Source organism: Callionymus lyra, chromosome 10 (assembly GCF_982586985.1).
Source record: "Callionymus lyra chromosome 10, fCalLyr1.hap1.1, whole genome shotgun sequence".
Classification (NCBI taxonomy): domain Eukaryota; kingdom Metazoa; phylum Chordata; class Actinopteri; order Syngnathiformes; family Callionymidae; genus Callionymus; species Callionymus lyra.
Window position 1 is genome coordinate 1,420,430 of NC_141827.1, and position 16,727 is coordinate 1,437,156.

The 16,727-nt window shown below is 35.3% G+C and overlaps 1 protein-coding gene across 1 annotated transcript; it reads right to left on the minus strand.

Moving 5' to 3' along the window:
- Positions 1-7,289: 7,289 nt before the first annotated feature.
- On the minus strand, positions 7,290-16,018 carry LOC148069855 (sodium- and chloride-dependent GABA transporter 2-like). The gene is made up of 13 exons (XM_087800954.1): positions 15,883-16,018; positions 14,842-14,976; positions 13,532-13,672; positions 13,392-13,470; positions 13,203-13,335; positions 12,913-13,047; positions 11,553-11,781; positions 11,374-11,486; positions 11,182-11,316; positions 9,476-9,578; positions 9,309-9,409; positions 8,992-9,162; positions 7,290-7,680 (listed from the first exon to the last, which is right to left on the minus strand). Exons 1-13 carry the CDS (start codon positions 16,016-16,018, stop codon positions 7,546-7,548), a joined length of 1,746 nt encoding a protein of 581 aa, XP_087657080.1. The 3' UTR covers positions 7,290-7,545.
- Positions 16,019-16,727: the final 709 nt, after the last annotated feature.

A 16,727-nucleotide genomic window follows, 5' to 3' on the forward strand; every position in this document is an offset into this window, starting at 1 on the left:
ATCGACACAAACACACGTTAGATTTAGCGACACAAACACACGTTAGATTTAGCGACACAAACACACGTTAGATTTATCGACACAAACACACGTTAGATTTAGCGACACAAACACACGTTAGATTTAGCGACACAAACACACGTTAGATTTATCAACACAAACACACTTTAGATTTATCAACACAAACACACGTTAGATTTAGCGACACAAACACACGTTAGATTTATCAACACAAACACACGTTAGATTTAGTGACACAAACACACGTTAGATTTATCGACACAAACACACGTTAGATTTATCAACACAAACACACGTTAGATTTAGCGACACAAACACACGTTAGATTTAGCGACACAAACACACGTTAGATTTATCGACACAAACACACTTTAGATTTAGCGACACAAACACACGTTAGATTTATCGACACAAACACACGTTAGATTTATCGACACAAACACACGTTAGATTTATCGACACAAACACACGTTAGATTTAGCGACACAAACACACGTTAGATTTATCAACACAAACACACTTTAGATTTATCAACACAAACACACGTTAGATTTAGCGACACAAACACACGTTAGATTTATCGACACAAACACACGTTAGATTTATCAACACAAACACACGTTAGATTTAGCGACACAAACACACGTTAGATTTATCGACACAAACACACGTTAGATTTATCAACACAAACACACGTTAGATTTAGCGACACAAACACACGTTAGATTTATCAACACAAACACACTTTAGATTTATCAACACAAACACACGTTAGATTTAGCGACACAAACACACGTTAGATTTATCGACACAAACACACGTTAGATTTATCAACACAAACACACTTTAGATTTATCAACACAAACACACGTTAGATTTAGCGACACAAACACACGTTAGATTTATCGACACAAACACACTTTAGATTTATCAACACAAACACACGTTAGATTTATCAACACAAACACACTTTAGATTTATCAACACAAACACACGTTAGATTTATCAACACAAACACACGTTAGATGTATCAACACAAACACACGTTAGATTTAGCGACACAAACACACGTTAGATTTATCGACACAAACACACGTTAGATTTATCAACACAAAAACCGGTTAGATTTATAGAATATACAAATACAAATACATGGTGTGTTAGATTTATACGTGTGTGTCAGAGGCTAATAAACCTTTGGAGAAAATCCTGTCTTTTTAAAAAACAACGGTCGTTAATAAAAGACAGAAATCAAATTCATTATTGTCTCTTTATGTCTAAAAACACATTTCTATGGCTTCTAGTAAAGGTCCAGACCGTAGTCATTAAAAAGGTGTTTTGGCTCCCTCTAGTGTCTCGTGGTCAGTATTTCATTGTAAAACTCTTAGCCCCTGATGTGAGTCATTAGATCAACTAATAATACATAGAAAAAGTTCAACTGAGTCACAACAATAATTACAGGCAATAATTACAGAAACTGACTTTAATCAAATATTAATTTCATTATTTTTTATACTTTTCTTTCTTGTCTTTCCTTCAAGAACAGTTTCTTCTCAATTCATACAATAAAACGAGAATTAATTGTTCGGCCTCACATTGAATCATTCATAGTATTGTAGTATAGTATATAGTATTCTTAAAGTATAGTTTTAATTATAGTTGTGAATATTATCCTGTTGTAACATGAAGTTTCATCAGTTCATTAATAAAATGATGTTTCATTCGAATGTTTAAAGATAACGAAGCAGAGATTCATCTGTTCTTCAATCATTCAAATGTTTTTCACGTATAAATATTACATCGTTCAACATTTGTTGATGTTTTTTAAATAACGTTTCAGCTTCTTAACCCTTGATGTTGTCATTTATATTTCATAATGGATTCATTCTTCAAGGACTGATGTTCAAATGTGTGTGAAGGTTTTAATGAACATCCAGAGAAACACGACGACCAAGAGCTTCATGATGGATCCGTGTGTGTGTGTGTGTGTGTGTGTGTGTGTGTGTGTGTGTGTGTGTGTGTGTGTGTGTGTGTGTGTGTGTGTGTGTGTGTGTGTGTGTGTGTGTTTGTGTGTGTGTTTGTGTGTGTGATGTTTCTCCTCAGGTTTTGATGATTCTCCTCAGGTTTTGATGATTCTTCTGGTGATGACGTCCTGGGTTCGTGTCTCCAGGAAACACGACTGAGTTTGTTGTGATCGCAGCTCGTTTACCAGGAAAAAAAGCTGCTCAGGTGTTGGTTTCAATCCCGACTCACCTCGTGAAAGGATGGAGGAGATTGAGACGCAGAATCGCTCCGAGAAGATTGTGTTCGTTCTGCAGACGCCAGAGTCGCAGTGAAGAGGTTCTGAAGGGAAGAAGGACTTTTGCAGTTTTCAATTCTGAGCCGAAGACGTCTGTGATGTTGATTCATGTGAAGATGCTTCGTTTGCATCGTTTGACACAGAAGTCTTGTGTCGAACACATGGTGTGTTGGATTTATCGACACAAACACACGTTAGATTTATCAACACAAACACACTTTAGATTTATCATCACAAACACACTTTAGATTTATCGACACAAACACATGTTAGATTTATCGACACAAACACACTTTAGATTTATCGACACAAACACACTTTAGATTTATCGACACAAACACACTTTAGATTTATCGACACAAACACACGTTAGATTTATCGACACAAACACACTTTAGATTTATCGACACAAACACACTTTAGATTTATCGACACAAACACACTTTAGATTTATCAACACAAACACACGTTAGATTTATCGACACAAACACACTTTAGATTTATCGACACAAACACACTTTAGATTTATCGACACAAACACACTTTAGATTTATCGACACAAACACACTTTAGATTTATCGACACAAACACACTTTAGATTTATCGACACAAACACACTTTAGATTTATCGACACAAACACATGTTAGATTTATCGACACAAACACACTTTAGATTTATCGACACAAACACACTTTAGATTTATCGACACAAACACACTTTAGATTTATCGACACAAACACACTTTAGATTTATCGACACAAACACACTTTAGATTTATCGACACAAACACACTTTAGATTTATCGACACAAACACACTTTAGATTTATCGACACAAACACATGTTAGATTTATCGACACAAACACACTTTAGATTTATCAACACAAACACACTTTAGATTTATCGACACAAACACACTTTAGATTTATCAACACAAACACACTTTAGATTTATCGACACAAACACATGTTAGATTTATCAACACAAACACACTTTAGATTTATCGACACAAACACATGTTAGATTTATCAACACAAACACACTTTAGATCTATCGACACAAACACACTTTAGATTTATCAACACAAACACACTTTAGATTTATCGACACAAACATACTTTAGATTTATCGACACAAACACACTTTAGATTTATCAACACAAACACATGTTAGATTTATCAACACAAACACACTTAGATTTATCGACACAAACATACTTTAGATTTATCGACACAAACACATGTTAGATTTATCGACACAAACACACTTTAGATTTATCGACACAAACACACTTTAGATTTATCGACACAAACACACTTTAGATTTATCGACACAAACACACTTTAGATTTATCAACACAAACACACTTTAGATTTATCGACACAAACACACTTTAGATTTATCGACACAAACACACTTTAGATTTATCGACACAAACACACTTTAGATTTATCAACACAAACACACTTTAGATTTATCGACACAAACACATGTTAGATTTATCAACACAAACACACTTTAGATTTATCGACACAAACACATGTTAGATTTATCGACACAAACACACTTTAGATTTATAGACACAAACACATGTTAGATTTATCGACACAAACACACTTTAGATTTATCGACACAAACACACTTTAGATTTATCGACACAAACACACTTTAGATTTATCAACACAAACACACTTTAGATTTATCGACACAAACACACGTTAGATTTATCAACACAAACACATGGTGTGTTAGATTTATTGACACCAACACACGTTAGATTTATCAACACAAACACATGGTGTGTTAGATTTATCAACACAAACACATGCAAGCAGATTTTCTCTCAGTTTATCACGTTCTTGTCATGATTGACGCGCTTCAGTTTTCACGACTCTCTGTCATCACACCCACAGTCTCCTGATGACGGTGTTTATGATCCGGTTTAAAGAACATATTTACGATATTTCACCAGAGAAATTCAACCACGGAAACAGAAAGAAAAACAGGATAAAAGGAAAAATACGAAAATATAATAAAACAATTATTCAAACGTCCGAACGAACATCATCCACATGTTTGGAGAAACATGAGTCGACGTCGTTTGTTCTTCTTTGCTTCGGCGTAGAACGTGAAGAAGACTCTATACTTGTTACTACACTATCACAACACCAGAGTCAAGTACTGGACAATACTACACATATATACTTGTTACTACACTATCACAACACCAGAGTCAAGTACTGGACAATACTACACATATATACTTGTTACTACACTATCACAACACCAGAGTCAAGTACTGGACAATACTACACATATATACTTGTTACTACACTATCACAACACCAGAGTCAAGTACTGGACAATACTACACATATATACTTGTTACTACACTATCACAACACCAGAGTCAAGTACCGGACAATACTACACATATATACTTGTTACTACACTATCACAACACCAGAGTCAAGTACTGGACAATACTACACATATATACTTGTTACTACACTATCACAACACCAGAGTCAAGTACTGGACAATACTACACATATATACTTGTTACAACACTATCACAACACCAGAGTCAAGTACTGGACAATACTACACATATATACTTGTTACTACACTATCACAACACCAGAGTCAAGTACTGGACAATACTACACATATATACTTGTTACTACACTATCACAACACCAGAGTCAAGTACTGGACAATACTACACATATATACTTGTTACTACACTATCACAACACCAGAGTCAAGTACTGGACAATACTACACATATATACTTGTTACTACACTATCACAACACCAGAGTCAAGTACTGGACAATACTACACATATATACTTGTTACTACACTATCACAACACCAGAGTCAAGTACTGGACAATACTACACATATATACTTGTTACTACACTATCACAACACCAGAGTCAAGTACTGGACAATACTACACATATATACTTGTTACTACACTATCACAACACCAGAGTCAAGTACTGGACAATACTACACATATATACTTGTTACTACACTATCACAACACCAGAGTCAAGTACTGAACAATACTACACATATATACTTGTTACTACACTATCACAACACCAGAGTCAAGTACTGGACAATACTACACATATATACTTGTTACTACACTATCACAACACCAGAGTCAAGTACTGGACAATACTACACATATATACTTGTTACTACACTATCACAACACCAGAGTCAAGTACTGGACAATACTACACATATATACTTGTTACTACACTATCACAACACCAGAGTCAAGTACTGGACAATACTACACATATATACTTGTTACTACACTATCACAACACCAGAGTCAAGTACTGGACAATACTACACATATATACTTGTTACTACACTATCACAACACCAGAGTCAAGTACTGGACAATACTACACATATATACTTGTTACTACACTATCACAACACCAGAGTCAAGTACTGGACAATACTACACATATATACTTGTTACTACACTATCACAACACCAGAGTCAAGTACTGGACAATACTACACATATATACTGCGTGTGTGTTTGTGTGTGAGTGGGTGTGTGTTTGTGTGTGTGTGTGTGTGTGTGTGTGTGTGTGTGTGTGTGTGTGTGTCTTTGTGTGAGTGTGTGTTTGCGTGTGTGTGTGTTAAGGTAAGGTAAGGTAAGGTAGAACTTTATTGATCCTCAGCAGGTCTCCTTCAGGAAATTGTTTTTTTTCCAAATTATCCACAGCAAATACAGCAAGTTTTCATAAAAAATAATCAAGATAAAATAAGAACAAGAACAAAGAGAAATAAAGAGAAAGAACAAGATGATACAATCTAAGTCTAAAGATAAAGATAAAGAACATAGATCAAAGAAAAACAACAAAGACAAAGATACAAAGACTAACACAGAACATCCAGATACTTTCACTCCTGCCCCTGAATTCAGAATTATACAATTTAATAGCCCGAGGAATGAATGAGTCCTTGAGTCTATTAGTTTTGCACCTGGGAGGAGCATTGATGCTTCATCTGCTTCTCTGCTCACTGATGACAGTGTTCAGAGGATGATGATCATGATGGACAGTAGTTTGTTCAATGATCTCTTGTCACCAGTGAGTCCAGCTTCAACCACAGAGCTTCTGATCAACCTGTTGACCTGTTGACCTGTTGACCTGTTGACCTCCTCTTGGACACATTCCCAACACACCACAGCATAGAACAGAATCACAATCAGAAAACTTCACTTGTATTGCTAGCGTTGTAAACACAAGATTCATAAAATAAAATACAATAAATTAAATTAAAATAAGAGACAATAACTATGAAATGACATTTAAATACTGAATTAAAAAATATAAAACTTTAAAAGCACATTTATGTTTACATATGAAGTCACTTTGATGTTTTCCTTTGGAAGTAAAGGAACATTTCCAGGTTCATCTTTTTTTGTAATACTATGCACAATACTTAATGTATATGATTGTATCATGTATTTGTCTGTATCAGAATCAAAAAACATTTTTATTCAAACAAGATTTTTTTTTACAGAATATAAAATTGAAATGAAAGGAAGACAGATTCATAAAATAAAATGCAATAAATTAAAATAAAATAAGAGACATTGCAATAAAATGGCCTATAAATATATCGATTAATAAAATGATATGTATGTATGTTAATATAAAGTATATAAGATTTTATAAAGTCATAGCAATATAAATACAATGTTTACATAAAATAGAACAGCATTATCTTGTTTTATGTATAACATTTTTATTTATACTGCTATGACTTGTTACAATTAATGATGAATTTACGTGATTCTCTTATCTTATCTTAAACACTCACAAAAGCTCGACACACAATAGTTCTGTCTTTTTTCTTTATTTCGATACAACTTAAAAGAAAATATGCTGACGCTGGAATATTTACTCCACATGTCTCCTCGAAATTAATGTAGAATTAAATAAAATATTTCTCCTTCCTTCTTGTGCTTTTGAAGCAAACATGACAAATACATCCAAACATTCCCGGTCAGTTGAACTGAGTTACAATAAAGAAAGAGAAACAGTGACATCTACCGGACAGTCTAAGAACAAGCAGGCATTGAGTCTCCATCTGCTGGACGCTGAGGTGTGAGTCTGAGGACATCTGCTGGTCGGTTCAGGGATTACATTGATTAAATGAGTCGTTCATAATGTTTTATATTTAATTCCAGGATAAATCCTTCTTCTCTAGTTCCTTAAGAGTGAACAAACTCGTGAAACTGGCGAACGCTTTGCTGTTGAGGGTTAAAGGTCGACTCGGTAGATCTTTGGCAGGAGTGCAGAGGATTTTCACTCTCTGTGTGAAGAGAAAGAAAACACATGTGAAGCACTTTGGTGTTTTTACTTCACGCATCTGTTTCAAAAGTATTGATATCGTTTATCTTCTTGAACGGTTGCAGAACATTTGTTTCTGGCTCCCCCTACTGTTTGAACTGTGCCAATGCAACTGTCGTGAAAACTCATGGGGATTTGTGGTGGTTTTGACGTTATATTAGATTTGAAATGTAAATAATTGCTATAAAAAAACAAGTGATTTATTTCAATTGTTAGTTTCCTGAAAGTCTATATTTTTAATATAGTTAAAAATGATATATCTTAATAAAATAATAATATTCTAATGTAAATTTATTAGTCAGAAAATAGTTTAATTTAACTCAATTGTTGGTTTCTACAAAATGTGAATGTTAAATAAAAATATATATTAAAATTACGCAGAAATTATAAAAGTATTTAATAATAATATAATATATAATGTGAATAAATTCTGTCAGAAAACGATTTAATTTAATTTAACTGTTAGTTTCCAGAAAATGTATATTTTCAATGTATTATTAAAATAACAAAAAAGAAAATCAATTTCTTTGATATAATGATTATATTTAATATTGTAATAATATTATTGTAATGTTAATACATTTTGTCAGAAAATAATTTAATTTAATTTTTAGTTACCGCGAAATTTATATTTTAAATTTAAATGTAGTATTAAAGTTACAAAAAAAGGAATTTCTTTTAAGTAATGATGGTCGTTTAATAAATTATATTTAATAATATTATAATAATAATGTAATATAAATACTTTTTATCAGAAAATTATTTAAATTGATTTCAATTGTTAGTTTCCAGAAAATGTATATTTTAAATTTAGTATTAAAATTACGCAAAAATGTCTTTCTTATAAATAATGATGGTCGTTTAATAAATTATATTTAATAATATTAAAACAATATTAGATTAGTTTAGATAGACTTTATTAATTCCTCTGGAGATTAGGTTCAGATTTAAATAAATGAGTCAGAAAATAATTTAACTTATTTCAATTGTAAGTTTCCTGAAGTTAAAATAACAATTTAGCAATAAAAAAAAACACCATAAAATGTTAATAATAATAACTACGGGTGAAATTGTGGAAAAATATGAAGAAGTTCTGGAGCGAGAGTCTGTTCCTGTTCGTCCTCACTTCCTGCTTCAGTGTCAAGTGGCTGAAGTTGCTGTGTATTACAGCGATCATTGGAAATGAATGCAACTGCCGTTTCATTGGTGATAAAGAAAGTATTCTGATGTTTGAAAATGTTAAAAACGGACTTCGTCGAGTCTGTGGTTTTACCTGCGACAGAGTTCCAGGTGTGACACACAGAGCGTACGCCATCCACAGAGGGACCAGCAGAGTGGACGAGAGGGTCAAGAACCCCCCGATGGCGTAGCCCCACCACGGGTACTGGTACACATGGTTGAACTTCAGCGGCGTGTACTTGATGATGGAGAAGAGAAGCGTCAACTGCAGGAGAAGTGAATCAGTCGTCATTCATCTGAGGCTGAATGAAGGCAGCAGAGGTTCTTCCTGCTGGAGACGTGGACACGTTTCTGACAGCTGTCACTCACACTCGTCTCGTTCGTCTTGTTTCTTCAAAGGGAGAATCTTACCGTGCAAATGGCTGGTGTGAAGTACATCCAGCAATACTTCATGTAGGACGCCGGCCTGTATCCGATCATGTCCCGGATGTTGTCGTACAGACGATCAGCTCCTTCACGATAAAACGTACACGACGTCACTTTTGTCGGATTCATTTGTCAAACTAGCGTCGACTGACCGTAGATCCATCCGATCCCGACACACTGGACCACAGCGAACAGCAGGAGTGTCGTCCCGCTGCAGGCGTAGTAGTCGAACAGCTGGAAGATGTACAGCCCCCCCTGCAGGCCACAATCATTTATCCAAACGGAGCCTCGAGAATTAAAATGACGTTCGTTTCGTTCATCGAAGAGTGTCGTTAGCATCTCAACTGTTAGCATTGTGTTGCTAACTTGTTGTATACTTGTGTTGATTCAAAGTACAGTCAAGGTTTCAGTACAGAAATATAAAATATCTTAATACTCTTGAGTATTTGTATAATATAGACCTGATTTTAGAGTTGAAAGCCTTTTAATAGAGTTTTAAACAAAATATACACCAATATAAATTGTTTTTTTCAAGTTACTGTTAAACTTTATTTTTTTTTATTGATTTAACAATAAATCAATTTAAAAGATTTTTACTGGGGTTGAATGAAATGTCTTCCTCTATCATTTGTTAATGCTATATATTCAAATATATATACTTTTGTATTTAGAATTTACATTCATGAAATCCAGCGGGTTCCTGGCGATGACTGAGTATAAGAGGATACAGTCGACTCCAGCAGCTTTTAAAGCTCATAGTTGGACATTTTCTGTCTCTCAGTTCTATAAATTCAACCAAAGGAGAGTTTAAAAATCACAAGATGTCACTAAAATTCCACGACCCCTGAAAGAGTTACGAAATTGATTCCAAAAATGTATCGAAATATATTTTATCCAATTGGATCGTGAGCTGAATATGTCGTTTAGAATTGTTTCTAAATATATCGATTCGTATCGTAAGATAAGTGTATCACCATAGCGTTACCTGCTAACACGCTAACAAATTCCAAATTGTATTAACATGAAAGAGAAATCTTTAAATCTCAAAAGTATTAAAAATCTTAAACTGGTAATAAGATATATTCTGGTTCACACAAGCATGGGTTTCCATTACACCAGTACTGAAAAATCTTAAGTGAATTTAACTGTTACTGAGAAACCTGTATTTCAAAGAATTTTTTTTTAATAGTTTCACTTACTTTCAAGTTTTTTCAGAGGTTTCAATATTAAATGATGAATAGTAAAAGTGAGATGTATATACGGCTGTAGAGGGAGAAACAAGACCGTCGCAAGAAGAGGCCTTAGTGCCCAAAACTACCTTTAATGTTGTTACCAAGTATTCCTGATGTGCTGTAAAATCTCAAGACAGGCAGTTGTAAAAAAGAAAAAGAAAAGGTTTGGAGCTGCTTTTATTAAAGCACCAATATGTGAGGTTGAATATGATGTTTCTGGCTCCCCCAATGTCAGAACCGTGTAACTGCAATGTAACGTAGCTCTATACACATGTGTTGATCAGTATTGTGTTGTGTTAGGGTCTTTCTTTTTTGGTTTTTTAAAAAAGTTTCTCAGTATTTTACGTTACTTCTCTGATCAAACACTATGAATCATATTTAGGGTCATAAAGAAATCTTGTTGTGTAGAGAAAAGTATCAAACAACAGCTAAAAAGGTTCTACTGAGTCAAAATAAAACCAATCATTCCAGAAAATATGAAAAGAAATCATTTAAAAATACGATTTCAAAACACACTTATACAGTAACAAAAAAAACAACAACTATTAATAACGTCAGGAACCAGTGAATAGACAATAAAAGACTGAACATGCTTCAGAAGTACTTCTTAAGTTTTGAAAACCAACCTCAGTGATCATCAAAAGCCCAACCAGGAAACTTCCAACACAAATGGCCAAAAGCAGAAGCTTTCGTTGACACGGTCTTTGGAAGGCAGGATACAGGTCGGAGATGGTCGTGACCAGAGCCTCTTGATATACAAACTATGGAGAGGAAACGTGTTGAAATAAGATGTGAGTCGTTTGAATCCAGACGTGTACCTCACTATCAAGTCCTAGCAGAAGGATCATGATGAAGAAGAAGACGGCCCACAGCTGAGGAAGAGGCATGAGGGAGACGGCGCGGGGGTAGGCAATGAAAGCCAGTCCTGGACCTGCCAACAAAAATCATCCATCAACACCATTGACTCGTGACCATGTGAACGTCTGAACCGTCGCACCAGACTCGGCCACCAGCGAGATGTCCACGCCCTGCTCCTGCGCCATGAAGCCCAGCACGGAGAAGATGGCGAAACCAGCCACGAAGCTGGTGAAGCTGTTCAGCAGACACAGATAGATGGAGTCTCTATAGCAGTTGTTGTTGAACTTGTTGTAGCTGCCGAGAGATGTGAGCACACCAGTGCAAACACCGTAGGAGAAGAAGATCTGGCTGCCAGCGTCCATCCACACCTGGAGCAGAAGCAGAGAGAGGAAGTCGGACCGTTTTACTGGTTAAATGCAACTCATGGTGCAGATGAAGCCTCGTGAAACACACATCTCATTCGTGTGAAATAACCTTAAACTAGTAGCTTCATAAAAAAAGTGACTCAGACAATGAGGACAATGCTTCGTGGAGCTTCATCAGCACAGCATTAGTTTCAAGGTAAGTGTAGCACCAGAACTTATACTTTTGTACACATAAATGTGTTGCTGCTGGAGCTTCTGTGCACATCACAAAAATGTGATAAGAAACATCAGGAAATCTCTGAATGATTTTACCAAGGGGAATCAAGTACAGCAAAAAAATAAAGGACCCCAAACAGAACCCTGAGGGACTCCACAGAACAGATCCGCTGATTCAGACCTCATTTGATTGGCAGATACACTAAAACTGCCCAGAAAGGTAAGATAAGAACCATTCTAACACAGACCCAGACAGTCTTCATCCCTCAGTCTTCTCAGCAGGATCTGGTTCAACTGTGTCAAAGGCTGAGGAAGCCAGACTGAAACTTCTCATGGATGTCGCTCTGATCCAGGAACAGCTGCTCAGACACCACCTTCTCCAAGATCTTGGACAAGAAAGGGAGCTTAGAAATAGGCCTAAAATGACGTTAGTTGGGTCTAAACCTGGCTCTGTGAGTAAAGGCTCCACAATGGCATGTTTAAATGCATTGGAAAAAACCCTGTGGACAGGGACAGGTTCATCATTTTGATATAATAAATATACAATATATAATATATAAATATCGGCCAGAGTTAAAACGTTAAAAGAGGACCACAGGGTAGAGACAGACTCACTGGTTCCACACAAAAGGGGAACGATTTTCTCTTTGATCAATTTAATTTTGTTAGTGATAAAACTCAACAAAGCCTTGCTGTCAGCTTCACAGAAGACAAGAGTGCAGTGGAGACAGTGGAGCAGCAGGACCTCCAGGCTTATATACTGTATATAGATATGTTTATATATCTATATATATATCTATATACATATGTATATAGATATATATATAGATATATAATATCTCAGTTAACAGGTGGATGTATCTCCAAATCTAGAAGATCAAGCGATGAATGTAAAACGTTAAAAAGAAAGATCTTCACCTGAGGGTCGCTGAGGCGGGACGGCTCCGGGTACAGGTAGTATATTATTCCCTCTTTGGCTCCCGGTAAAGTCACGCCACGAACAAGCAACACGATCAGCATGAGGTATGGAAAAGTGGCAGTGAAGTAAACCACCTGGAGAAGACAGAGTTATTATGGATGGATTATCATTGACACGACACAGAATGTAATACCTACAGATATATGGATGATATTTTGGCAACAAGTAAATAGAATGAATGAAATTCTCTCTACAGTTTATACTAAAATAAATAATAAGGATGTCGTACCTTCCCCGTGGACTTGATGCCGTTCCAGATACAGAAGTAACACAACACCCAGACAGAAAGTAGACAAAGGCACAAATCCCATCGCACAGTGCCTAGTTTGTCGATCCCGCTCGACAGTCCCAGGATCCTCCTCCTGAGCGAAGGTTCGTCAATATGTCACTCAACAACAGGTCTGTGCTTCAAACTCACTCCCAGAACTCCACGACTGACGACGTTCCGCTTCCGTTGGAGAACAAACTGGATCGGTTGTTGACCTCGAAGCAACCGTCTGAAGAAAGGTGTGACAGAGAAGTGAGACTCACATCTGCAACACAACTGTCAAGAGTTACCGCTGTTCCAGCTGTTGCCACAGTTCGCCCACGGAAGCTCGGAGTCGAAGGACGAGACGAGGTAGAGGAGCGACCACGCCAGGATGATGATGTAATACGATCCTGAGTACAACACCACGACTTGACTGCCGTGACCTAAACCTGAGGTTTGAATCAAGTCTTCATTATCAAGATCCTTTTTCACATTTGAAGATCGGAAAAGGTTCAACTGGGTTCAGAGCTTTTTCATATCACAAGAAATAATAGAAATAAATCTTCATATGGTCAGTCTAACCCAGGGGTGGCTGTTTTTGTTCCAACCAATGAGGTTTCAGCTAAAACAAGCAACACCAGACACTCAACTGATAACATTCCCTTCACCTGATTGGTCAAAATGTGTCGTCTTGGTTGGTTGGACCCACCGCTGGTCTAACTGTACCTAAGATTCCCAATTTAATATTAATATTCATCATAAATCATTATTAAGTCATTGTTATATTTATAATAACATTAATAATAACATTGTAAACACAAAAAACACAACTTTAATCAAAATTACGTAGTAATAAGTAGTATTAGAATTATAGTAAAGGTGAAAACAGTGTAATGTTCTTAATATCTGGTAATTATAATTGTTATTGTCACAAATCCAAAAGTTCATAAGACTTTTTGTTTGTTTTTTTATAGTTTATTTTTGCATAATATTCGCAACAAAAGCTTGAAAAATAATAACTTCTGGAAACAAAAAGAAAATACTAAAGAAAGAGATCAATAGTTTTAATTAAGACTGATTTTAGGCAGTTTAGTATAAGATCGATTTTTGTTTTCTTTTTATAAATCAAAATTTGAAAATTAAATAGTATATTATGATGTCGTAGTATTAGTATTATAGTAAAGTAGTATTGGAATTATGTTATCGGTCAAAACAGTGTAATTTTCTTTATCTGGTAATAATAATTGTTATTGTCACAAATCAAAACGTTCATGAGAGTTTTTTTTGTTGTTTTTTTCATAATATTCGCATCAAACAGAAAATACCAAGAGGTAACATTTTTACATTAAGTTAAAAAAAAGTTGTTTCTTTTCTTTTGGATCAATTAATGATCACAATTTTTATTTACAGGAATCCATGAATTTATTGTTGAAGTATAAACTTTAAGTTTAATAAACCTTAATAAACCCAAAAATAGGTATAGTTAGGTATAAAATAAGATTTTTTTAAAATTTTTAGAGATTATTTTATTTTGATATTCTTCTAGCGATGGAATGTCATTTAATGAGTGGTAAGAGTTGAGGATCATGTCTGGATGATGTTCACTGAGGACACTGACCTTCGAACAGAGGACAGATCTTCCTCCAGCAGGTGATTCCTCCCTGACTGGTGAACTGTCCCAGCGACGTCTCCAGGAAGAAGACCGGGATCCCACAGGTGAGCATGAATATGACATAAGGTATGAAGAAGACTCCTTGAAAAAACAAAACAGAGTTAAAAATAAATCAATAATCATCTATAATGTATACGTGATCATCAGGAGGACTTCATTCAAACGTCTTCAACTTCAACGAAGAATCCAGCATTTTTAACTTCTAACCAAGAAACGTTTTTTTTCAGATGTTAAGTGATGAAAAAAATTCAAATATTCGTAACAACTTTTGTGAGATGCCAACAGGAATAATGCAGAAAAATGTAACTTTTATGAACTTCACGTCAGTTCATTTTCCCCTGTTTGTATTACAATGTTTTTATATGTTTATTGACATTAATTGATCACGTCTGTTAAGAAAACATATTAAAAACAGATTAGATCTGACAGATTGGATACAGAAAATAGACACAGCTATTTTATAATTGATTTTGGAAGTGTTCAAAATTACCATCTGAATCCACCAATTATTTGAAGATCAGTCCCTTCTTGCAGAGATCTGTGTCACGAGCTTCCTTACTTCAGTTCAATTAAAAGTTCCAAATCATAACAAATAACTTAAAGACACTTTACAGTTTAGAGGAAATTGGAGAAAAGAAAAACAGGTTCTAGTGAATCACAGTGTGAGAACAAAAAGAAGTATTTATAGAAGGCAGAAACCTCAAGCAGAACGAGACTGGCTGGGAGGGTGGGAGACAGAGAGGTGGAGAAAAAGAGCATAAAGTGAAAAAAGAGAAGAGAGTACAGAGTAGAGCCATTTACAGTGTTTCTTCTAGTCCATCATAGGAACTATTGCTTGAGAACGATTTGTCTTTTCTTGATACCTTTGCTCTTAATAATACTTAAGTAAGTTAAAGTACTAACAGGCCAATGATGCAAATCGCGATGGACTTAAATCTGGACAATGAAACAGGCGTCGACTGAATCGAATCAACATCTTGATGTTACCTCCTCCATTTTTGTAGCAAAGGTACGGAAACCTCCAGACGTTTCCCAGACCGACGATGTGTCCTGCGACTGCGAGAACGAACTCCGCTTTGCTGCCCCACTGCTCCCTCGCCGCAGGTCCAGTCTTTTTATCCATCTGGAGAAACGACATCAGACATGTTGCTGTGCATGTTGTCAGGTGGTTTGACGCGGTTATAAATATGGCTTCATGAAGAAACGGAGTTCGAGAAACTCTGTCAGATAAAGAATTACGCTCACTGTGATCATGTGATACTTCAGTGACGACCTCTACAGGGGTCGTGCAGCCGTCGTGGTCGAGGGTTTCAACCAGCAGACATTGCTTTACTACATTGTTGATGATTTTCTATTCATGTGTGCATCTAGAAGTTTAAGCGTAATCATAGCAATCATTTACAATTTGATTTTCAAATTATTAGATTTGCAACTTAAAATGCAAAGTTGGCTTCGCTGTATTTCATGTCCTTTGAAGACAAAAAAAAATGGATGATTGTTATAATAAAACCAAATCAAAGTTACATCAGGACCGACTGCTCGACGGCGGATATTATGTTTAAAAGTTGTTGTTTTTTTTCAGTTAATATAACCTGTAGTATCACCCATTAGTGTTTTTTTCTTTTACTGCAGGTTTCTTAATTGCCTTTAATCAACCAATATAAAAAATATACATACAGTATATATATATATATATATATATATATATATATATTTATATAAAGACGAAAATTGTTACATCAAAATTTAATCCAATAAATTACCCCCAAAAATGCTTGTTTTTTAATAGAAAAAGCTTCACCTTTAAGCTGCTGGTTGAGTGAGTCCAGGGT

What these genes read in the sequence shown, in the direction of transcription:
- LOC148069855 (XM_087800954.1), bottom strand. Translation starts at nt 16,018, where the DNA reads ATGGATAAAAAGACTGGACCTGCGGCGAGGGAGCAGTGGGGCAGCAAA. An exon ending in GATCTGTCCTCTGTTCGAAG is followed by an intron (nt 13,673 to 14,841) that starts GTCAGTGTCCTC and finishes TTCAAACCTCAG; the next exon opens with GTTTAGGTCACGGCAGTCAA. An exon ending in TGCTAGGACTTGATAGTGAG is followed by an intron (nt 11,317 to 11,373) that starts GTACACGTCTGG and finishes TCCTCTCCATAG; the next exon opens with TTTGTATATCAAGAGGCTCT.